This window comes from Muntiacus reevesi, chromosome 13 (assembly GCF_963930625.1).
Source record: "Muntiacus reevesi chromosome 13, mMunRee1.1, whole genome shotgun sequence".
Taxonomy (NCBI): Eukaryota; Metazoa; Chordata; class Mammalia; order Artiodactyla; family Cervidae; genus Muntiacus; species Muntiacus reevesi.
In genome coordinates, this window is record NC_089261.1 from 19,492,450 (window position 1) to 19,516,870 (window position 24,421).

Sequence of the window (24,421 nt, forward strand, 5' to 3'; positions counted from 1 at the left end):
AGAACTTGACCACCCAGCCTTAAAGCCAAATCTTTGCCCCACAGATTCTTCATGGGACGCTGACTCCGATTTCAGCGACCCAATGAAGAAAACCTCTGGGAATGTGCCTACCGGCACCCCTCAGACCCACCCATCTCCGTCTGCGGCGGAATGGATTCTTCCTTTCACGGCTAGAGGCCCCGCCCCATTCCTGCCCCTTTATTAGCTTTGGTGACCGGCCCCCGGAGTGTCGGCTTCGGATTGGCCGACTCGGCCGCCACTCAGGGCGCGCAGCGGGCGTGACCACGCCCCTTACGTTTGGACGCTGGGTCGCCTCGAAAGGCCTCGTAATCGCCGCCCAGAAGGAAGGAGGGCGGTAGTGCTAGAAGCTGCTATGTTGCTGAGTTCCCTGGCAGAGCCGACCCAGACGCGGCGGTCGCGGCCATGAAGGTGAGGGGCCGGTGGGGTCGGGCAGTCCGTCCTCGTCGCTGCTCTTTGACCAGGGCGCCTGAAGCGCCTTCTTTTCCCCTCAGCTGTTACCTCGCCGGCACCACGGAGAGCTCCGCGGAGACCTGGGGCGGCGGGGAGCGGGGGGAACCCCGACCGGCGTCTGGGGCCCTGACCCGCAGGGTGGGTGTCCTGGGCTGTCAGCCGTTCCCAGTTCCCACAGCGCTTCGGTCAGCGAGGCCGAGGCCGGGCGCCCCCCGCCCTCATGCTTGGCGGGCCCCTCTCGGCGCCGGGCCCTGTCCGCGTCCTTGGGGGCCGGAGGCAGACCCGCTGGTGCTCACCTCACCCTGTGTGCCTTTGCCCACAGCATGCCCTCTCCCGTCCCGAGTCCTTGAACGAACTCAAATGTCGGGAGCACCGGGGAACTGTCGCAGAAAGGCAACCACAGCACGAAGGGAAAAGGAGTGGTGCGGAGAGTCGTAAAGGCTCGGGCTAGGCTCCCTGTTAGAAATGCCTCGGGGCGGGGATCCCAGCCTGAAGGATCTGTTTACAGGCTTAACACTGGGGCCGTGACCTAGAGCGCTAGCAAACCCAATGTGTCTCCATCGCCGCTAGGTACGCAGCAAGTAATTTGACAGCTTGAGTCTCCAAGGTGGGTGTGAGAGCGTGGGAGCATCACTGAGTGAGAAGTTTAGGGGAACGGGGGGTAGATTCTGGCCCACTTTTCGGAACTGATTCTCTCAACTCGATCGCTGAGAGTTCTGAAGAACTCTGGGTACAACAATCAATTCAAGTATTGATTCAAACAAAGTGGGGTGAGTCATAAGGTGATACTCTTTCAGACCTAGATGGTTTCTTTAAGTTCCGTGAAGAGGTGTGATTGACCGTGCGTTAAGAAAAATAACAGAGTGAACAGCTGGCTTAAAACTCTACTTTCACAAAGCCCCAAGGAAATATTTTGTTGAACATTTCCCATATGTTAGCTAAGAAGGATATATTATGCATAGAAGTAATTCACAATACAATCCCATCCTTTGGGAGTTTGCCAACCAAAAAAGAAGAGACATTCTCAAGAGACCACATTCTGAGGGTGAATTTTATGTAAGGTATCAAAAATGCAAAACCCTCAGGTGCAAGAAAGGATTTTCTCTGGCTATAGGAAGCAAGGAAGATTTTTGGAATAGGTAACTTCTGAACTGGATGTTAAGTGTGAGTATATTCAAAGAGCTTATTTTAACTTCCCATTTCAGGTATAAAATGTTTCAACTTTGAATTTACCTATTAAAATATCTAAAACTAGCTTTCTTTGCTGAAAACCGTCATCTTACTGTGTTTTATTAATAAGATCCAAAAACAAAGCAGGAATCTTTATACATAACGCCTCAAAGAATGTTAGTATCTTTATTAGTATTAAATTTGTGACCCACCAAGAAACAAGGTGTCAAAGGAGAGAGTGAGGGGCAAGTCCAGCGTTGATATCTTTTCAGCAGTATTTTTGAATTTAGGTGGAAGATGCTGCTTTCTGAGTTGAAGTTTTAGAAACCAAATTGGATGGGATTTGAAAATGTAAAAAGACCTATATACTGTGAAACAAAGTACAGACCTAATAGACCAGTCTGAACAAGACAATTATGAAGATTCTGTTTTCCATTTAAGTTTCTGTGAAAATTGGATTCATAAAATTTAGGATTTGAGCTGTTTATTAACTTTGTTCCTCACTGGGATTAATTATGTGGTGTCATCTATAGATTTCTGGGCAGGGTCATTGATTCCTGATGTCATGAAATTCTAACATATGAATGTACATCAAAGCAAGTACTTCTTTCACTGGAATTAAAATTGATTTAAAAGTCAAGCAATCAGATAAATACATACAAACCCAGGAACAGTAGCTGATTTTAATATATGTGTAAAATGGGTATTTACTTTCCTCCTCTAATTTTTTTTGGGAAGTGTCTAGAAAACGTTGTTTTGAAATAGGCTTGTGTCTCAAAGATTCAAGTAACTGTTTTACCTTAGAGTAGTATCTAATTAACTTCCTATAAGGGATTTTAAGAAAATACAGATTAGTATCGTATGTTCAGTTCAGTCGCTCGGTTGTGTCCTGCTTTTTGTGACCCCATGGGCTGCAGCATGCCAGGCTTCATTGTCCATCACCAACTCCCACAGCTTGCTCAGACTCATGTCCATTGAGTCGGTGATGCCATCTAACTATCTCATCCTCTGTCATCCCCTTCTCCTGCCTTCAGTCTTTCCCAGAATCAGGGTCTTTTCATCAGGTGACCAAAGTATTGGAGCTTCAGCTTCAGCATCAGTCCTTCCAATGACTATTAGGACTGATTTCCTTTAGGATTGACTGGTTTGATCTCCTTGATGCCCAAGGGACTTTCAAGAGTCTTCTCCAAACACCACAGTTCAAAAGCATCAATTCTTCGGCACTCAGCTTTCTTTAAGGTCTAACTCTCATATCCATACATGACTACTGGAAAAACCATAGCTTTGATAGACAGACCTTTGTCAGCAAAGTAATGTCTCTGCTTTTTAATATGCTGTCTAGGTTGGTCATAACTTTTCTTCCAAGGAGCAAGCGTCTTTTAATTTCATGGCTTCAGTCACCATCTACAGTGATTTTGGAGCCCAAGAAAGTAAAGTCTGTCACTGTTTCCCCATCTATTTGCCTTGAAGTGATGGGACCAGATGCCATGATCTTAGTTTTTGACTGTTGAGTTTTAAACTGACTTTTTCACTCTCCTCTTTCACTTTCATCAAGAGGCTCTTTAGTTCCTCTTTGCTTTCTGCCATAAAGGTGGTGTCATCTGCCTATCTGAGGTTACTGATATTTTCCCCTGCAATCTTGATTTCAGCTTGTGCTTCATCCAGCCTGGCATTTCTCATGATATACTCTGCATATAAGTTAAATAACCAAGGTGACAATATATAGCCTTGACGTACTCCTTTCCTAGTTTGGAACCAGTCTGTTCTTTCATGTCTGGTTGTAATTGTTGCTTCTTGACCTGCATACAGATTTCTCAGGAGGCAGGAGAGGTGGTCTGGTATTCACATCTCTAAGAATTTTCCATAGTTTCTTGTGATCCACACAGTCAAAGGCTTTGGCGTAGTCAGTGAAGCAGAAGATGTTTTTCTGGAACTCTCCTGCTTTTTCGATGATCCAACGGATGTTGGCAATTTCATCTCTGGTTCCTCTGCCTTTTCTAAATCCAGCTTGAACATCTGGAAGTTCTCGGTTCACGTTCTGTTGAAGCCTAGCTTGGAGCATTTTGAGCATTGCTTTGCTGGTGTGTGTTTTATGTTAGTTTGATTTAATCCTCCTTCCTGTTTTTCCATATTTATATTGATTTCCCCCTTAATTGTACTAATAATGTTCATTGTTCCAAATTAAAAAATGAAACATGAAGAAGAAAGGAATCTGTTTAATGTAATCTCTTTTTTCCTTCTCTTTTCCCTGAAAAGTGGGGGAGTGGTGCTAAGGGTTAAGTATACTGTTTAAAAAAAGAAAACCCAAACAGAAAGAAGACAACATTTATGGTCTCCAGAACACATTATTGTAAAAATCAATCAATTTGGCCAATTGTCTTGCATAAAAATATTACATTTTTAAGACTAGCATTTATTTTTGCAGCCTACTTAATGTCCATATGGTATGAGAGAAAGAACTTAGGATGCAGAATTTCCTCCTTTGTGGTATATGGCCTAATACTTCGTCATTAAGGTGGCAGAGTTGCTGGCGTATTGTATTTCAGTTGAAGCACCAGTTTCAGTAAGAAATCCTTTGATGTTTTAAGGAACTGTGTTCCTCCAGTGGCTCTAAATAGGGTAAAGGTTTTTGCTTATTATCGTAACCGTTTCTTCTGGTTTACTTTAAGTTCTGTAGGGAAGTTTAACCTCATTAAAATTAAAACTGTAGAACTTACTCTTTTGTATCATGGGTATTGAGATTTGAAACACCTTTTCTTATTGTTTAACATAAGGACATTGAGTTTCAGCAAACTGAAGGTTGTTCAGAGTTTAAAGACAGAGTTTGTGGTGATTGAATTCTCTGAAGAAGCTTCCACTAGTAGAACTGAATTCCTGCCTGGTCCTTATAACTTCTTACAGCATCCAAGAAAACTAATGTTTCTGAAATGGAAACTTTTAGGTTTATCCTTAACTGTGTAAATTATTACCACATTTAGAGTTGAAGCAAACAATACTTAGGAGGTGGCTTCATGATCACCTAGTTTAATCAAAAGCAAATGATTTAGACCATGATCATTTACATCATTTAGCTTTCCTGGTAATCCAGCTAATAATCTACTTGCAATGCAGGAGACCCTGATTTGATTCCTGGGTCAGGAACATCCCCCTGGAAAAGGGATAGGCTACCCACTCCAGTATTTTTGGGCTTCCCTGATAGCTCAGACCATAAAGAATCTGCCTACAATGTGGGAGACCTGGGTTTGATCCCTGGGTTGGGAAGGTCCGCTGGAGGAGGGCATGGCAACCCAGTCCAGTATTCTTGCCTGGAGAATCCCAGGCAGGGACAGAGGAGCCGGGCTGGCTACAGTCCATGGGGTCGCAAAGAGTCGCACATGCCTGAGCAAGTAAGCACAGCACCCATGATCATTTAGTTTTTTGCCGTTTTCAAACCCATTAACTCCCCCTGCTTTCCGATTTAGTCTTCATGGAAGTCAGTATAGCTTTTCTTATTCCTCATTCTAGTCTGCTTGGCTACTGTTACATTTGGTGGGCCCATTAAGAGGGATCACATCCTGATATAGTTTAGAAGAGCAAAGTTTGTGGTAAACTTTTTGTTAATTCTCTCAGCTGAGCATTTTAGAAGTCTCCCCCGCCCTCAACTCCTAGCTATTCTAAAAAACACATTAGAACACACACAGAGACAGCTGAACCTTGAGTCACTCAACACACACAACATACACACACACACACAGGCAACAGCTGAACCTTGAGCCACTCAAAAACTCTGGCACTGTGCCAGAAAGAATGCTGGGCTGCTGCTTTCCCAAAGAAACAACACGTTTCTTCTTGCCTTTGTTGACTAAAATGATGATTCAGAATGGGCCTCTATTGTGACTCTGACTGAGGAACACCAGAGAGTGCTTATAAAATTGGTGGTCTGGTACTGTTGTGGAAATAAGTGTCACAGCACTGGAAACTGTTAGTCCCACTCTTCTGCAAATTGTTTAGGTTTGTGAATAACAGTCCCTGCCCCTGCTCTGTACCACTCTGGAGGAGAGGGACTTTCCTATTCCTTCTCTAGGAAGAAACTACAGAAGGAACACTTTCAGCCTTTCTGCTATTAGAAAATAAAGAGAAACTTCTATGTTGGTGATCTTAACAAAGGAGCTAAACATGCTTGGCTCAGTACTTTCCTGGGACCTTCTCAGATCTCACTTCCTTTGGTTGGGATGACACTCTGGTTAGCTGGATGGTAAGCTGCTGTTGGCCAGCTGTGTAGGTAGTTGGGTGACATGTTATCAAGAACAGTTGGCTGCAGAGCTAAAGTCATGTTCTCCTATTGATGTTACCAGTAAAAAAGCAAATATTTAAATTTCTATTTGTCTTATCTCTTTACTCAGTTTTAGAATGGGAAACAAAATAAAAAAACAACAAAAAAAACCACACAAAGATAGTCTTATTGGCTCCCTAAGATCTTGGTGTACTGGCTTTGGAAAAAAAATAAAATAAGAGCTGGCATTGGAAACCAGAATAACATGAAGAGATCTAGGTGTCTGGGGCAGTTCAGATAGGAAACTTTAGAACTTAATTTCTTACTGTGGGTCATGTAAGTTTTTAATATGATATCTGGTTCTTAACTGATGCCAGGCAGGCCATGGTTCTGTGGCTAATCTATTCAAAAATAATTTTAGTCTAATAGGGTGTGTAGGAAAGGGATTAGGTTTATCAAGAAAGTCATTTATTTTTAGTAGTCATTGATGGCTAGAAAATCAGCTGAAAACAGCTAAATTCCCTGAGCTAGGAGTTTTGTGCCAGATATAATTAGATGGTTGCCTTATTCAGTTATTCTCTATGTTGTTTTTGAACTATATTAATGGCCAAGAGAGGAAATGTCGCCATCTTTATAGATCATTGTTCCTTCTAACTTCTTAGGTTCATGTGGTTTAGTCTGTTGACTCCTGCTGTCAACCATGTTCCCAAGTAAGGTTTAGAATTGTTAGTCACATATACCCAGATCATAGCTTTAGTTTTCAGAGTTCCAAACTTCGTCTTTTCTCATGGAAGGGTAGTAGATTTTTTTTTTTTTAACAAAGTAAGCAACTGAAAGGTGGGTGTGACCTATATTTAGGTAATACACCTCTTTGTAACTGAGGCATAGCAACAACTCATTGAATTTACTGCAAATCCAAAAACCAAAGAGCCGTGTCTTGTGTACTATCTGCCTAGAAATTGTGTTTGCTCAGAATATTCAGAAGAAAATGGAATAGTTTGGAAAATATGCTTCCATCTTACTATCAGAAGATGAGCAGAGTGTGAATAAAAGCAAAATAAGAGAATGCAGGCTGATTAAACTGGTAGAAAATCTTAGAGGATAGGGAAAACAGAATTGGAAAGAACATGAAGTTGGGTCTCTAAAGCTCTTTGGGGGAGGGTGCAAGAAAGGGGGCTTTTTGGTTATGACTCTCTTCGATTCGGTAACTGGTCTCCAAGAAAATGTAGCAGAGTCAGAGAGTCAAAAGCTCAGAGAATAAATTCATGTTCCCCTACCTGCCTCCTTCCTAAGAGCATACATTCAATTCAGTTGTTGCGAAAATGCTCTTAAATTGTTCCTTAATTGCTTTCGTAGATTCTGTCACTTGAAAAATGGGACTGTTATGTATGTGTGTTGTGTACTCAGTTGTGTCTGACTCTTTGCAACCCCATGGACTTCTCTGTCCAGGTATTCTCCAGATAAGAGTACTGTAGTGGGTTGCCATTTTCTCCTCCAGGGAATCTTCCCCACCCAGGGATCGAATTCTCTTGTGTCTCCTGCATTGGCAGGCCGATTCTTCCCTGCACCATCTGAAGCCCTGGAACTGTAATATCAAGTAGTAACAGAAGTTTGGATAGATTTGAAAGGGAAAGATTAGTATATGACACTTCAAGTACTATTAGCTGAATGGCAAGGTAACAGTTGTTAGGGAGGGATCCTTGTGCCCAAGGGAACATCAGAAGAAATTTAGGCAATTAGGACTTTAAGGGAAAGTGCTAGAAGATGAAACATACTAATGGAAGTCAGGGAGATGGAGCCCAAGCCTGGAAGCTTCATCTTTTGCATGGATCCTTCAACTTAGAGGTGAAGAGTGACAAAAATAGTTTGCACAATGGCTGTTTTTGATGGATGCAGAAATCACTGTCTTTCTCCCAATATTGGAGATTGCACACAAGAAAAAGTATAGAGGAATAAGTTAGAAAATAAGAAATGTGGGCAAAAAAGCAAAGAACAAATAAAATGAAGAACGGCATCAGATTTCAGCCTAAGTTCCAGGCTAATAATATGTGGTAAAGGAGAGGAACTAATTTAAGAATCAGAGTAAATTGTTGAAAACTCAGGCTGAGTCTTTCTGAAAGAATTAGGGGAAACCATGGAGGGAAAGGAAAAACTGAAAGCATACCCCACTGCTTGGGACCTGGGGATGGGACATGGGGTGGGGCGTGTACACAGGTCGTGTATACGAGGAGCATGAGATGGAGGTATCGGTCCTAGAACTCTAGAGGCACAGGCTTCAGAAGTAACTACAGCCTCTTCCACTTTGGAATCTCTGAGTGATTCTCCAGCTGAAATGATGGAGGCAGGAACGAGAAATCTAGACTCAGCAGTTGTTAACCATTTAACCTCGCCTGTACATGTACATCACATGGGGAATTTTTTTAATGGTTGACTTTTTTTTTCTTTATTATACTTAAAAAAATTTAAAATTGGAGAATAATTGCTTTACATTGTTGTGGTAGTCTCTGTCATACGTCAACACGAATCAGTCATATATGTCCCCTCCCTGATGAGCCTCCCCCACAGAGGGAATTTTTTTTTTTTTTTTTTTTTTTTAAATTCTGATGCCTAGGTTGTACCCAGACTAGTTAAATCAGAGTCTTGGGGGGGAAAAAAAGAATCTTGGGGCTCAGTATTTTTTATGGCTCTCCTGGCCAGTCCAACTACTGTCTTAAGGGCAGTTTCACTGGCCTAGGCAACTCCTTAGTGAAAGGCAGTGACAGCAGCTCCTGTAGTACAGGATTAAAAATACCTGTGCCAAAGAAGTGGGGGAGGTCGAATCACTAAAGACATCACTTTCATTTCAGCACTGGGGTGCCAGAAAACACAGTCTTAAAGGGGAAATAGAAATGAAGTTTTTAAGATATGCTGGACAGTAAAGAAAGGTACCTAGAGTAAAACTGGTAACTGGGCTTCCACTGTTTGAAATTTCTGCACTTTTTGAGAAAGGCTGGAGTGTCACCAATGCTCCTGTCAGAGGGTGACAGTACACACAGGTAGATTTACTCTTCACCGGGATGTGAGAAACATTCTCTTATTGGGAGATTATTCTCATTTTGGGAGATTTTGTTCAAAATTGAGTTCACAGATCTAAGGAAGCGGAAACAGATTTTCAGTGTTTCAGATTTTTCTTTTGTTTCCCCTCTGGTATGGTCTTTGGCTGATTTATACCAAATATTAGGTTATAGCAACACATTTTTGCCTGGGACAGTGTTCTGGGAGTTGGCTTGGGCTTTGTGTTTTAATTTTTATTTTATAATGAAATAACTGAAAGAAGCATTCTTTCCATTATTTTCCCTTCTGGGGAATGAAGAGGAAGTTCTCTCCCCTTTACAGAAATGTGAGGAATTGGATGAAATTGTTACCCTTCAATATTGATGTCTACACAGAGATTCAGTTGTTTTCCCAAAAACAAATTCTTCTATTCCCTTCATCAGAACTGTGTGTGTTTTCAGCCTAGAATTTTAATGGTTGCACTCATTAACATGGTTTGAAAATTTGTATCTTTCCTTTACTCTCATTGTAAAAGTGTTTTGGGAAAGAAAGAACAAAATGTGCAACAGAGCTACTTTTAAAAGGAAGTATCATTCATTTTTTCCACCGGCAAGTTCAGAATTTTTTCTATCTTTATTACTCTTTCTTAACAAGACACAATTTGAACTTTTTAGGTAGCAGAAAAAATTTAATTACATTGCCCTTTTAAAGAAGTATCATAATGAAACCTTTTACAGAGTTATTTATCAATTAGTCATAGTGATGCAACTATATGCTGTGGAGGAAAGAAGTTCTGTTCACAAGGAATTTTCACTGGAGTTAAGACAATATCACCCAGGAATTAAAAGGGTCCTAACAACAATTTAATCATTTAGAAGCTAGGTCAGCAGGAAGCTAAAGTTTCTCAAAACTATACTTCTTTAAAGTCTTAGAATGAAAAAAGTTTCTCCTGGTGGTACTTTCTGTAGTTGAGGTATTCCCCCCAAAATATTATGTGCAAGTTGAATATTCTGAAAACATTCTCAGTTGTTTTAAGAGCTCACTGTTTAAAGCACTGCAGATTAATCCTTTATAACTAACCTGACTTTAAAGGGATCACTATTTCTTGAGAATTATAGGGTTTGAAGCCATATAATACTTAAGTCAGTGACCCTGATGCTTAACACTATTTGAACCTTGTATTGTGGTTTCATGTTTCTTTACCTTCTCTTTTCCTGGTATTTAACATAGCATACTACTTCTGCTGGGCTTCTCAAGTGGCGCTAGTGGTGGAAACCTGCCTGCCAATACAGGAGATACAAGAGACAAGGGTTTAGTCCCTGGGTCAGGAAGATCCCCTGGAGAAGGGAATGGCAACCCACTCCAGTATTCTTGCCTGGAGAATCCCAAGGACTGGCAGGGTACAGTCCATGGAGTCACAAAGAGCCAGACACGACCGAGCACTTGAGCGCACACACACACTCCTTCTGGGTAGTAGTAAGAATGGCAAGATCCTTCTATAACATTCCAAATAACCTTTTAAAATTGTTTATAAGAAATTTTTTTTAAGAGCTCATTGGACAAATAGTAAATATTTGACAGAGTTAGATAATGAAGGGAACAGTGTACTCTTGTCATGTTTTGCCCTTTTAACTTGTAAGACCTCACCTACCTGGAATTCCATTACTTATCACATTATCTAGAGTCTAGAATATGCTTAAGAATCAGGACAAGGGGCAAGAGCTCACTGGTTCCAAACACTGTAGCTTTTTGTTTTTAGCATGGGAAAATGCCTAAAGCCCTCACTGAAAATATATTTTTATATACAGTTCCTACAAGCTTGGTTATCAGGTTTCTGAGTACAGTTTAAAAAAAGTTGCTAGAGGTAGCTATAATGATAGCAGTGATGATTCACAGAAAGGGAAGAGATGGGAGAAAACATAAAAGGCAGCATATTAGTTTCAAGCCACTTAGTGGTATAGAAAATAGCCCTTAGACCTCATAACGTCATTATGGTTATCGAGTCATCAAAAATTGTGTTCAGTATTCTCAGTTTGCTTGTAAAAATATTTCCTTAATGTTAAATTAATATATATATTCTTTTAAAAAAATATCTATTTATTTGGCTGTGTTGGGTCCTGGTTGCAATAAGCGGGATGTTCATTGTGGCATCCCAGCTCTCTAGTTGTGACGTGCGGGCTCTGGAGAACTCTGTGATGGGCTTCGTTGGCCCGTGTCATGTGGGATCTTAGTTCCCCGACAAGGGATCAAACCTGCGTCCCCTGTACTGCAAGGCAGATTCTTAACCACTGCACCACCAGGGAAGTCCCTAATATTTTCTTTATAAAGATTTGGAAAGCAGGGGAAAACTCCAAAAAACAAGTTACATGAGATCTACATGAAAACCTAGAGAGCGCCTCAGTTGGCATTTTTATGTTTTCCCAGTCATTTTAAAAAAACCAAAAAAGTATTCATATGCCACAGTTTATTATGTCCAGTTACAAATGAGAGGAATGAGAGGACCGAAGTTTAACGAAATTAAATAATTTGAATTTATATTATTTCTGCTAAATGATAGGAAAAACTGCTTCAGCCTATAGAACAGTGCTATCTGTGGTCACCAGTCTTTAAGGTTGCCAGGTGTAGAATACAAGACACTTAATTAAATTTGAATTTTAGATAAAGAACAATCTGGGGAGGGGGAATAAGCATAAACCCCAAATATCACACAGCATGTACTTCTATCCAGTCTTCTTTTTTTTTCTGTGTTGTATGCACATCTCTAAGCATTTATGTGTGGGCTTTTTTTTTTTTTTAAATGAAATCGGGTTCACGTTATATCTTCTCCTTTTGTTAACAGTGTATCATGAGTATCCCCAAAGCCAAATATTCTTTGTAAATACCAGAAAACAACCCACTGTCAAATAGCTTAAAATTTTGATGCTAAAAATATAATCTCGATGGGACTTCCCTGGTGATCCAGTAATTAAGACTCCATGCTTCCACTTCAGGAGATGCCAGTTCAATCCCTGGTCAGGAAAGTAGAATCCCAGACCAGGCAGTGTGGCCAAAAAAAAAAACCCCCACAATCTCAAAATTATTTAGGGCAAACGTGCTTCTGCAGAATGGCATTCCTTAAGAATCCCAGAGAGCCTAGGTTCCACTCAGCTTTAAACTGATGCCTGTTTTTGTTCCTTTTCAGGCGGGTGCTACGTCTATGTGGGCTTCGTGCTGTGGGCTACTGAATGAAGTCATGGGGACTGGAGCTGTCAGGGGCCAGCAATCTGGATTTGCAGGAAGCACTGGTCCATTCAGATTTACACCAAATTCTGATTTTTCTGCTTACCCACCAGCATCTACAGAAGGGCCTAATATAGTTTGCAAAGCCTGTGGACTTTCATTTTCAGTCTTTAGAAAGAAGGTGAGTTGCATGAAATGTTACATACTAAAAACTTATGTGTCAGAATTCTCAACTGTATGTTATTTTGAATACTTTCATTTCTTCTTATACCTGTCAAAAAGTTAGTCCTAATAACCATTTCCCATTTGGAAAAGTACTAAGTTGAAGGGGCTGTGTATCATTGCTCAATTTTTCTGACTAGACACTATTACTTCTCACGATGCTCAGCCATCCTTTCTCCTGGACTCTGACTTTGTTTATCCACTTTGATTCTTCCTGATGCTGCTTACGTTCTGAAGCAAAAGATTTAATTAGTCAACAGTGTGTTCAGAGTTGATTTACTATAGCTCTGACCTCAAGTTTCAAAAAAATGTCTCCCTACCCATATGAACTCAAGTGAAGAAGTGAGTATATTAATATTGACTATTGTTTAAAGATTCAACATACCACACTTGGGCTAAAACAGTTATTTTTCTTTAGGACAGAAAGTCATTCTTTCTGAGTACCATCATATTGCTATGTCATCTCCCAGTCTGTCAGTTCAGTCCTTTAAAATACTTAAGGAACAAGGTGTTAACAAGCATTGGTATTCCTAACCCCAAGCAGAAATGACCACATCTTAGTATCTTTAAGCTTTGCTCATGGAATGGCTTTGATAGTGATTTAAGGCTCTGTAGGATACAGATTATTGTGAAGTGGCATCCTCTGTTTGCTTGACTTGATGCTGAGAGATCAGTTGCCTTTCTCTTTTCCTCTCTGTGTTAGGCTTTCCCCCTTCTCTTTACTTACTTTTTATTTTATGTTGGATATAGTTGATGAACAACGTTGTGTTTGTTTCATGTGAACAACCCCCCTTCTCTGTAAACGGGGAAGTTTTCACAGGAAAAGAACAGGAAGAGAGTTTGTGCTTGCCTGTGCTTTTCCGCTCCATGTGGTTCAAGTCAGCTCTGCTTTGCTAATTACATGTTTGCACCCATGGGTGGAAAGGTTTTAATTCATTAACACAAGAGTATATTTTTCTTAAAGGGCTATATTTGAACTTTGGTGAATCCAGACTGCCTCAGCAATGACTGTTTTGATTTTCACAGCTTTGAGAACACGAAATGCCCATGGGTCTGGTGCCATGGGGGGCTTCATAAAAACTAAAATTTAATTTTAATAGAAGGCAAAAGGAAAACTAGGGCTTTTGCAGTGGCTTATGTCTGGCTCTCATTAAACGCTTCTTTTCTCTCTGTCTCTTCAGCATGTATGTTGTGACTGCAAGAAAGATTTTTGCTCCGTGTGTTCGGTCTTACAAGAAAATCTCCGTAGATGTTCCACTTGTCACTTATTACAAGAGACCGCCTTTCAGCGCCCTCAGTTAATGCGACTGAAAGTGAAGGATCTCCGACAGTATCTCATCCTTCGAAACATACCAATCGATACCTGTCGGGAGAAAGAAGACTTGGTGGACCTGGTCCTGTGCCACCATCGGCTGGGCTCTGAGGACGATTTGGACACGAGCAGTCTCAATTCCTCAAGGTCCCAGACTTCTAGCTTTTTTACACACTCATTTTTTTCAAACTATACAGCCCCGTCTGCTACTGCATCTTCGTTTCAGGGAGAGCTTATGGGTGGAGACCGGACCTTAGGATCTGGAGCGCTGGCACAGGTACGAGGGTGCAGCTACCCCAAGGGCCTGGTACATCATCTGCTCTTGGCCAGTGTGGTGGGGCCTTCAGGGCTGATGGCTCCTTGCTGAGCAGAGGTGCCACGTTTTGCTGAACTCCGCGCCTGCAGGCTCCCCTGAGGCTCTGCACTTGGGTGCTGTACGAAGGTTCTGAAAAGAGCTCATCAGTCTCTTGACCTTAGTTACCTCAGTTTCCTTATCTCCTGTAGTTAAATACTAGCTGTTGAAATAATGGCCGTGAAATGTAGCACATAAATGTTTACAGGATGTAAACATTTTTACTATTTGTGTTTACTATTAGAACTAGTAAAAATGTTTACTATTTGTGTGTCAGTGACCGTGAAAACTATAAGGTAACCTAATGCCCAGTTGTCTTGCTACAGTAAAGTTGTGCTCATCTAGATATTGGGAAAGAGCCATGTGAATTAGCAACACGATACGGTTATTTACTCATTTCAAAGAAGTGCCAGTGCAGAATGTTGTCCCAGTGAGGTCCTTAGGCACTCTGATGGAATAACATGCAAGGGCTTGTAATTAATATCCAATTTGTATATATGAATGATTCTAAAATGCTGAAAGAATTGTTTTGAACATTTATCTGCATGTTTAATTTTCTCCTCTGAGGAAAGAGGCTAGAACCAGAGGGAAATGTGGTCTAGTTGCTTTCTAAATAGTCATAAATTAAATAAGCCCAAGTTAGGCATTTTGTTGTTTGCCAAATGGCAGCTGGCACAATTATGATGCAAACACAAGACGCATGTGTCTGACCTTCGTGTCACTTTGGGGTATGTGACACTACTCAGGAGGTGTGGGCTTTGGGTATTATAATATGATGCTTGTGAACTACTAGGATAGAATACTTGAAATTGGAAATTGACATAGGCTTTCTGTTCTCCCTAAAGAAAAAAGTATCTGATGGTTGAGGAACTTCTAAAAACTAGAACTAGCATCCATCATCAGTGAATTATTCTAGAAAGCTTTGTTTGGAATTAGAATGTCTAAGTATGAGATAGTAGGACTGAGATCTTTGAAATCAAATAGCCCTGACACAAGGGCTGATCTTAGAGCTTTAGTTTCTACCTGTATCTTAGAGGCTCCAGTTAAACTAGCCATGTGCAGGTCCTTTGATCAGGACACAGTACAGTTTCATACACTATTGGCTTTGGTATCCTGTGATGGGCCCTTCTTAACTCCTTGGGGAGTTAATATTCTGGTTAGATTTTTACAGATTCACACTCTCATAGGTATTTGACTTGTGAGATAATTATGGAAGGTTAGTTGTTTAGAGAATCATGTGGGGCCCGACTCTTTGGGAGGGGCAGTAGCTCTCAGGACCCTGGGAAGGTGTGGAGTGTACCAGGTGTCGGGGTCATTCTTAGGGAGGATGGCTAGAAGGGTTTTCTCCAGTGATAAGGATGAGTTGATAACTGCTAGAAAAGTCCTGACCTAATATCCATTATGTGTGTAGGAGCCCAGTGAAATAGCTTCAGCAAACACAGAAGATGAAGATGAAGATGATGACGATGACGATGATGACGATGATGATGAAGAAAACTTGGAGGAGCGGGTGAGATTGCCTGTATAATTTGATTTTCCTGACACGTCTTCACCCTTGTAGGGAAAATGTCCATGTGGACTTCCGCTAGATTAGCACAGGTTGTTGCTTCTAGTTTGAATGCAGCACAGCATATAAAACACAACAAGGACTCATGAAAAGTCTGGGTCGAATCTCCAGGACCAGTGATATCCATAGGGTGAAGGCAGTATGCTGTTTTCCTTGCTAGATTTGCAGGAACAGAGGTAATGGATATACTCTGTGATTTCAGATGCCTGGCCTCGCCAAGAAGAGAGTGAGAGCTTCTCTGTCTGACCTATCAAGCCTTGAGGATGTAGAAGGGATGAGCGTGCGCCAGCTGAAGGAGATCCTGGCTCGGAATTTCGTCAACTATTCTGGCTGTTGTGAAAAATGGGAGCTAGTAGAGAAAGTAAACCGGTTATACAAAGAGAATGAAGAAAACCAAAAGTCATGTAGGTTTATTTTTCCGTTTTTTTGTCCTTAGAGTAGCCTTCTTTAAGCTTTTTAAAACTGGGCTGTCTGTGTCACAATGAAGTCCAGTTTATTTTTGAGAAACTATCCTTTGAATGTGAATTAGTCATATGAAGCTGTTTATAGATCTTTTAAGCAGTAGGTTCATTATGCGATGTTGGCTTTGAGATCACCATTGCTTCACCATTGCTGGTGAGTCAGGTAATCATTTGTTCAGTCTGTTTTTTCTTGCCATAATTTGTTAGAACTCTAATGAAATTCCTTGGATCTATAAAAAGTCTTCTTTTCTCACTCACCTGTCTTGCAAGCTGGTACTTAGGATTTAAAAGCTACAATTGAGATAATCAGTGGGGAAAAAAATTCCCTAGGGCCAAGATATTAAGTAGTTCATAGCATCAGTATTAGTAGGTTTCTAATTTGTGAAAAGTTGTGAAAAACTGAGGTTAAGAACTTCTAAACTACATACTGGAGTGTGGAGCAGAAATCCTCAGCTAGTAAAGGGTCAGGGCCACAGAGCATTTATACGCAAGAGAAAAGAATTCAGTGGTGTTCAGACTGACAGATATTACGTTCTAATCTCAAAAACAGTCCTCCCATCATTAACTTTTATCATCTTGAATTTTTGTCTTTAAAAGCTGGTTATAACACAGCATTGGTTGGTAAACAGGTGTATGCCCAAAATACGCAGAAAGTCTTTTGGCACACCTGTTTCTAAGATGATGCCACAATAGTAGACACAGGCATCTTAGTCATTGGAGCCTTCAGAGGCTCATGTGTCATCTTATTCCATGCATGCTTTCTACCTACTTTCCACTAATGGTGTGGGCCGAGAACTAGGACCTCAGAGGACAAGAATCTCTTGACATGGCAGTGTTTACTTCTCTTAAATCCAGGGACTACTGGACTACTGACCCTTTGAGCTTGGATTCCCATTCGGTTTTTTCTAACCTTCTTCATGATTCCCGTTGTGACCTTTAGAAGGGGAAACCTCACTCTCCAAAGCTCTGTGGCCAAATCTCAGGCTGCAATGAACTTTTTAAACTCATTCCACACCTTTCTTGTTCAGAACCAGAAGGTCCCTTTTGAGTAGACTCAAATAGTACTATCATAGTACTATCATAACCAGAAACACAGATTAATTTTAAGATGCTTCCAAGCCTCAGGGGGTGCCTTCCCACAATGACAGGCAACTCAATGTATGACACTTTAATAAACTTTCCTCACACTCTTCCTCCAGAGCTGAGGCTCTGGAGTCTGCGACTTTCTCAAGGCCATGTAGTTGGGCTGGAAATTCCAGTCGTGTTCTGACTCTGAGGCTCCTGTATCAACCAGTCTGGGTTTCTTCATTTTTGTTTACAGAAGCAGGCCATCATTATCACAAAAACCTTGTATTATGTATTCTATAAAATAGAATTGGGGGTCCCAAGGTGGCTCAGTGGTGAAGAATCCACCTGCAATGCAGGAGACACTGGTTTGATTCCTGGGTCGGGAAGATCCCCTGGAGGAGGAAGTGGCAACCAACTCCAATATTCTTGCCTGGAGAATCCCTTGGATAGAGGAGCTTGGCAGGCTATAGTCCTCGGGATCACAAAAGAGTCTGATACGATTTAGCAACTAACAACAGCAACATAAAATAGAATTAAATAGCTAACATTTGCTAGGCACATCATCCCTGGCCCTCAGCTTAGCATTTCTCATTTATTCTTCACACAACTCTACGAGGTGTCCTTATTGTCATTTCTAGGGGAAGGAAGCGAGGTGTGAAGAAGTGGGGACTGCTTCTCATGGTGGGGTCACTGGGTCCCTCCACGGCCGTGCCCACCACCCCAGCCCTCTGTTGCCTTTCAGATGGTGAGCGGCTGCAGCTGCAGGACGAGGAGGACGACAGCCTGTGCCGGATCTGCATGGATGCCGTCATCGACTGCGTCTTGCTCGAGTGCGGGCACATGGTCACCTGCACCAAGTGTGGCAAGCGCATGAGCGAGTGTCCCATCTGCCGGCAGTACGTGGTGCGCGCTGTGCACGTGTTCAAGTCCTGAAGCCCAGCCCCCTGCGCTGAGCTCCATCCTGGACATTTCCATGCACAGAAGGAGACTGGAAACTTCCTGTTTGAAAGCTAAAGCTATTTTTAAAAAATTATTTTCACTCCTAACTGGGGACGGGAAAGATTCATCCTGAGTTGCGGCCACACTGGTTCATGCCATACGCCCGTCAGCCTGAGCACAGGCTCAGTTTCCCAGGTTCTGCTGGGCTCCCTCACAATGCCTCTGATGACTCCTTGCTCAAGTGGACTGCTTATGGCATCAGCTACTGCTCTCTTTGCAGGACATTTCTCTTGTTTCTCCTTCGTCCTATTTTTAACTCAGATGTTTGAAACTTCTATTCTCTTTGGATGAGATCACTGTCTGCAAATGGCTGACACGGTACATGCTGAGCAGTGGCACCTCTGAATGTTCATTTTATTAGTCATGTATATTTTAAATGCTACTATTTGATGAATGTAAGTTTCCACATTGTTGCTCTTTCTGCGTTTCAACTGTCATTGGGAACAACTGACATTCTATAGTCAACTGCCAGGGCCTTAGACTAAACGTGTCAATTTTTGTTCAGGTACAGCTTTTTCTAGCAAGGGCTGCATCTAGCTTCCTTCATTAGAGAAGTGTGTGTGTTAAATTCTTTATTAACGTGTAATCAGTTTACACTGTTTTGTATAGTGAAAGTGTATTTTCAGTGCTACCCACTAGCTAATTTGAACTTTAGGAATAAAATTAGATTTTAAGAAATGTTTTTATGGACACTATTCCTGGTCAGTTCTTAATTCACTTGGGTACAGCATGAATGGGTGTCCACACCTGGTCCAGCACCTCCTTCAGGAGAGCAAGGAGCACCTTCAAAGATGTTGCCCCCATCTACCCTGGGCTGCTGACTTAATGGTAAGTTTAACTACATTTTCACCGTTTACTGTGATCAGGTATTGTGCCAGGTCCTTTGTGGTTATCTCCAAATATGTATTACCTCATGTCACAGATGGGGAACTCAATCTCTGAGAAATTAAAAAACTTGTCTAAAATCTGTTAAAAAGTCACCACAAGGAATTCCCTGGAGGTCCAGTGGTTAAGATTCTGTGCTCTCATTGCCTACGGCTGGGTTCAATTCCTGATCGGGGAAATAAGATCCTGTGAAGCCAAGAAAAAGTGAAACCAAAGAAAGTTTTTTTAATAAAATAAGCCCCCCACCTCAGAATTTGAACCTAGCTCTAATGTTTTTTCTTAACTCCTCTAATACCAGAGATGTAAACCTGAGAAACTAACTTATGCAAAAAAGGTTCTTGGGATATTAATGATCTGAAATCTCTTTTCTTTTAGATCTAATTCTGACCACGGTGGTTGAATTGAGACCAACTGTGGATTCACTCCCACTGCTGGTAAGGAGGTGTGTTTTGGGGAAATTACAGAACTCTTTGGGTGAGTCCTGTGGGTTTCTTATCTTTTGACTCTGTGCAGTGGGTAACGCGTGCCTTCAGGTGCTCAGGATCCAGAAGTCAATGAACAAGACTTGAAAATTACAGCAAAGAAGGTAAATAGTCTTCCCCGCTGTGCTTAAGTCTGGAAGTTTGGCTAGCTATGAAATAAAGTTGCCTTTCTACATTTTCTGATAGGGTCAAAGCATGTAAACCAATGCTTTGTGGATAGTCGCAAAACCTCTTCTCTTGTGCTTGCCTGCAGACCCAGAGCTCAGCCCCTGCTGAAGCTATATGTGCACTTAATCTGTACTTCTAGTCAGACAGTGAACTCCAGAAATTCAACATTACCCACAAATCACTAATTTGGTGGAGGGGTCTTCAAATCTAGGCTAGTGGGTGAGATAGTAAACACACCTAAATAGAAGCCAAGCAGCAGGTATTGGTGTTATCTGAAGTTAAATTAGAAAATTGAGATTTGTTTGCTCATAGTCTCAGCTGAAAACAGCTTATTTACAGTTTCCTCTTGGACTTATATATATTATCAGGTGCTTGTTTTAGCAATGAACAAAAACTTCAGTGGTGGATCTTCTTAGGTAGCATTTTCAAACAACCTTGGCTTAGTAAGAAGCAAACACATTTTCAGTCTAATATGTTGGAATAATAAGGTACTAATTTATTTGGCAGAGAGCAAACATGTCTGTCTGGAAGCTGCATTTTCTAGCTGCAAGTCATGTCTCTATTTCTGAATAGGTAACCTGTCATATGGATCCACAAGGGAATAGTGATGTCTCTTTATCCTCGTGGTACAGAAGGATGCCATTCGATGGGCCATGGTATCTCTGTCAAGGTCAGCATCCTCGAGGAAGGAGGTTTGGAGCCTGTCCTCTTTCCTGGGTTAAGATGTGGTCTTACCCAGGAAGTGCTCCCTATACTTTATGTGCCTTCCATTACTTCATCAGATATATTTGGGCTCAAAATAGCTGTTTGCAAGCATCTAGCTTGGCCCAGCCTCCTCTAAAGCTCATTTTCTAAGGACTAGGTCTGTACTGGGATATACTAAGTACCCTAACATAATGTACCTTCAAGTTGTGAACATGTGCTCACATGTCCAGTCACGTGAGTTAGTTCACATACCTGGCATACATTGTCATGTGCATGCATCCTCTACAAGTGGTTGTGTACTTCACAATACTGTAGAGAAGACAGTGTTTATTTCAAGCCCAGGATGTCTGGAAGCAAGCGTAAAAGCAGCAGTGATGTAGCTGGTACTGTACTTAAAAGTCTGTACTAGAAGATTAGAAACGTTTGTGTTTTTTAGGTATTTGTGTCCAAAATATTATAAACCTGTATAGTTCTATATATCTGATTACATTAGTTGGTTATCTAGGCTAACTCTGTTGGACTTCAGAACAAATTGAATTTAGGAATGTGCTGTCAGAACAGAACTTGTTTGTGTGTAAGGGACTTACTATATAATCTTAACTGGATTGTTTGGTACACCTGGGGAATGGTAATCTGTGACCAGCGCACTACAAACGTGACCGGAAAACAGGGTCAGTTTCTAATGCCAAGGTTCCACCTGGAAACCACTGTCACCCTTCAGCAGTTCCCAAAGAAGAAGATGCCTTTACTGGACATCAGGGTAACTCTTATTCAGAGGTTCGCAGCACTAAGGCTGCCAAGAAAACTGCAACTTGACCTCTGGTGTGGGTGCTCCACGATGAGTGATCAGGCTTGTAAAGGTAAGCCACATTTTTACAAACAAACCATCATGTGTTAAACTAATCTTACCTCTGTCAAATGCATCCCTTGAGTTAAATTCCAGGGTGCAACAGCTTCAGATGTCTCCAGTTTGAGTCAGAAAGGATCTCTGAATTTAAATGAATAGGCGGCATAGACCTAAATGGGATCTAAAACCATTTCACCATGGGGGAAAAAAAAAAAGGATTGGGGTGGTGGTGTGAGTATGAAATGACTATTAGTGGGAAAGGCTAGTCCCGTGAGACCCAAGTCTGGTGGTTCTGTTGATGACTGAGGAAGGAAGCTGGGCTATCTTTATTTTCAGATGACTAGTTGCATCTTTCTGTGATCTCAAGTTGACGTCCTACCTGGAGCAGTTACCTCCTAGCTAAGGGCCTCCAGCCACCCCAGCCCAAGGTCACCAGTGCAGGTTGTGGTCTCCTTGAATTGCCTCCACTGGAGTCTGAGCAAGTGGACCCCCATCCCCCCTCTTTGGCAGTGGAAATGCCAAGTGGCTGTGGAAGTTACCTTATACAGGTGTGGTCAGAGGCAACCACACAGGTAAGCCACTCTGCCCCTTAAAGCAGTTTGTACCTAATTCTTACATGTGGATGTTACCTTATTAGCTACAAACAGCAAGATCTCTTTCTGAAGATGGAAAAACATGTACCAAGTGGCTGCTGCATTTCACTGGTGACTAACAAATGATACCTAGTCTGGCTTCAGAATATATAACACTGGTGCCGAGACTCTGGCCTCTGGACCTCCCAGTCAGACTTCCAGTCCACCCCAGAACAAAAACCCTCAAAGTCCAAGAGTGGGTTTTTTTGTACAATTGTTTATACAAATTCAGCAAAGGTAAAACCGCATCAGGGAAGGTCTAGGAAAACAACACCTTACAACAATGGCACTTATGAATGCGTAACTTTACAACTGGGCAACAGCCATGTTCTAAACCTCAAATGAGAACTCAGCTCACTTCAAAGGAGAGAAAAAAAAAAGAAAAGAAAAGGCTGTGTTGGGTCATTTATTCTATTTCTCGACTCAATGTATAAATTAGATCTATGTAGAATATAAGAGTTCATGCTGGAGCAAACCCCTCCTGAGTGCAAAGGCTGAAGTCTGAATTTCAAAATTTTGAGGGAAAAAAAAAGGGTGAATTCTATACAGAGGAAATTTAGCAAAGTGTCTCTCTCACTTTGACTATAATTTACAAATATCCACATCATGCTTATGCAATTTCTTGACATACAAAGCAGACTCTCAACTTCCAGTTAGACATGCTTTTAACTGGAGGTCTTAGCCTGCTTTGCCGGATCTGGGCACATGTATAGATGGGTTTGTATGAAGTACAGGGAAAGTTCTCTCCTACCTTAAGGAAACCAGGAAAGTTGGCAATCTCAAAACAATAAAAACACTGGTATGCATTCAAACCTTGCATAAATAACTTTTAAACAATTTGTACAAAAATAGTTCTGCATAATGTAAGATGTAACAAAACCAAACAAACATGTTGAGACGGCAGATGTGGTGTGTGGTCCACTTTATGTTGACACCAAAACCCCCAAAGTTGCCAGGAGTAAGATGTCCAAAACAAAAACACCACCACCCCCCCAAAATTTCCTAAGCTCATGCTTCAGTAAGAGAATGTCGCCCAAGTTCATCCTCCTCTCCAACGGGAATGTCTTCTCGGTAAAGGCCGCCTGAGCAATGGTCCAGAAAGCAGTGCGGTTTTGATTCAGAAAGACCAGAGGAAAGCACCAGGCTCGCTCATCCCCCAAACGGTGGCAGACTGGCTTCTCCTTCGGCAAGACTTGCAAAAGGGAATTGTTTGGGGTTTGTTGTTCCAAGTTCCAAATTGAAAATATTTAAAGGCCCTAGTTTTTGTAGTCTTTCCCCCTCCCCTGGCGTATCCCCTCCCCTCACCCCATATTTACATACTTGTCCTTGGACTAACTCAGTTTTTGCAGGAGTTTTTCTTCCACTTGTCCGAACTGGACACTAACAGACATTTCGGCTATGAACTGCTCGCAGCCTTCCTTGGTAACTTGCTTGCAGTACCTCAGGTCAATGTGACAGATATTCCCACAGCGTTTGAAGAAGGACAGGCACTGGTCAGTCACCTTATTGCAATCTGGAGGGAAGAGGACACAGGTGAGGTGGAGGAGGCGTGGAACCGAGGACCCCCTTCCCCTGAGCCCCTAGCAGCTCTCCTGTTCAGTCTCCTCAGATGGGGGCTGGTTTCCTCTACTACTTACAAAGGTTCATACATGCCTGAAAAACACCCACAAGTTCCAAGTGAAATTGCTCAGAGTCTTGTCCCATGTTAAGAGTCTTACATGTATACATTCTCACATCAACAGGTCCTGTCCATATTGTTTTACAGATAAGATCACACAACACATGAAAACAGCTTGCTTTTCATGTCTACTCCTACTGAGGAACACCTCTCTCTACACACTCTTGTGTGCTTACCTGCTCATTCCCAGGGAAGAGATGCTGGGGGAGTGAGGACACTTGTAAGGCCATCTCGGGGCCCTCCTGCTCCCCTGGACACCAGTGCTTTACTGCAAGGCCCCACATGCTTGATCCCCTTTCGTGGAATGTCTACCTCAAACCCACGTAGGAAACCAATGCACTAGAAGTGGCTGGAGAGATTCCATCCTCAGAGAGCAAAATCGGAACTCCAAACCGTCAACTGAGTATTTTTATCAATGTGGACTTGGGGTCTGTCATACTCTTTTTTTAGAACTGAACCCTCAGCCAATGAGCTGCAGTGCCAGCTCTCATCCAACTGAGGCCAAGTCCCTACTCTGAGCCTGGAGATTCCTTCATCTCAGTGGTATTACTGACCTTTGCTTGTCATCACTAGTATGTATACTTTCATTTTGCTATTGAATTGAGTAGGAACAAATGTTAACAGTAAGGGCGAACTGCAGTAATGCACACAAGGCCCGTGCCAGCTCCATATGTCACAGTCCCTCCAGCTTAGGAGGTGGTCCAAAGAAGTCACGTCATAGCACCCCACGAGTCACCAAAGAGCACTCTCCTCAGGCCTGCACAACATCCTTGCACAAATGCTCAAAGTCTTAGATACACATGTCAGACAATGTCAATAAAATCCAATCCTGAACAATGAACTTAAAACAAGTGGTGATGGAAAGCTGTCTGCCTCCCATGCTAGCCAGGCAGATGGG

The 24,421-nt window shown here is 41.9% G+C and overlaps 2 protein-coding genes across 6 annotated transcripts in view; one reads left to right on the forward strand and one right to left on the reverse strand.

The window, feature by feature from the left end:
* The first annotated feature begins 320 nt into the window (after positions 1–320).
* Positions 321–18,808, forward strand: RNF34 (ring finger protein 34). Its single transcript, XM_065904177.1, has 6 exons — positions 321–429; positions 12,108–12,326; positions 13,549–13,956; positions 15,443–15,541; positions 15,801–16,002; positions 17,870–18,808. The coding sequence occupies exons 1-6, from the start codon at positions 424–426 to the stop codon at positions 18,058–18,060; spliced, it is 1,125 nt and encodes a 374-aa protein (XP_065760249.1). The 5' UTR covers positions 321–423; the 3' UTR covers positions 18,061–18,808.
* Positions 18,809–22,042: 3,234 nt separating this feature from the next.
* Positions 22,043–24,421, reverse strand: part of KDM2B (lysine demethylase 2B) — a 114,284-nt gene continuing 111,905 nt past the window's right edge. For all 5 annotated transcript variants that reach the window (XM_065903867.1, XM_065903868.1, XM_065903869.1 and 2 more), the window contains one exon: positions 22,043–23,358. In XM_065903867.1, the coding sequence (XP_065759939.1) occupies positions 23,177–23,358 (182 nt within the window). In that variant the 3' untranslated portion in view covers positions 22,043–23,176. The remainder of the gene's footprint in view (positions 23,359–24,421) is intronic.

Coding starts and splice junctions, on each gene's coding strand:
- RNF34 (XM_065904177.1), top strand. Junction 12,327..13,548: donor TTTCAGTCTTTAGAAAGAAG/GTGAGTTGCATG, acceptor CTGTCTCTTCAG/CATGTATGTTGTGACTGCAA. Junction 15,542..15,800: donor AAGAAAACTTGGAGGAGCGG/GTGAGATTGCCT, acceptor CTGTGATTTCAG/ATGCCTGGCCTCGCCAAGAA.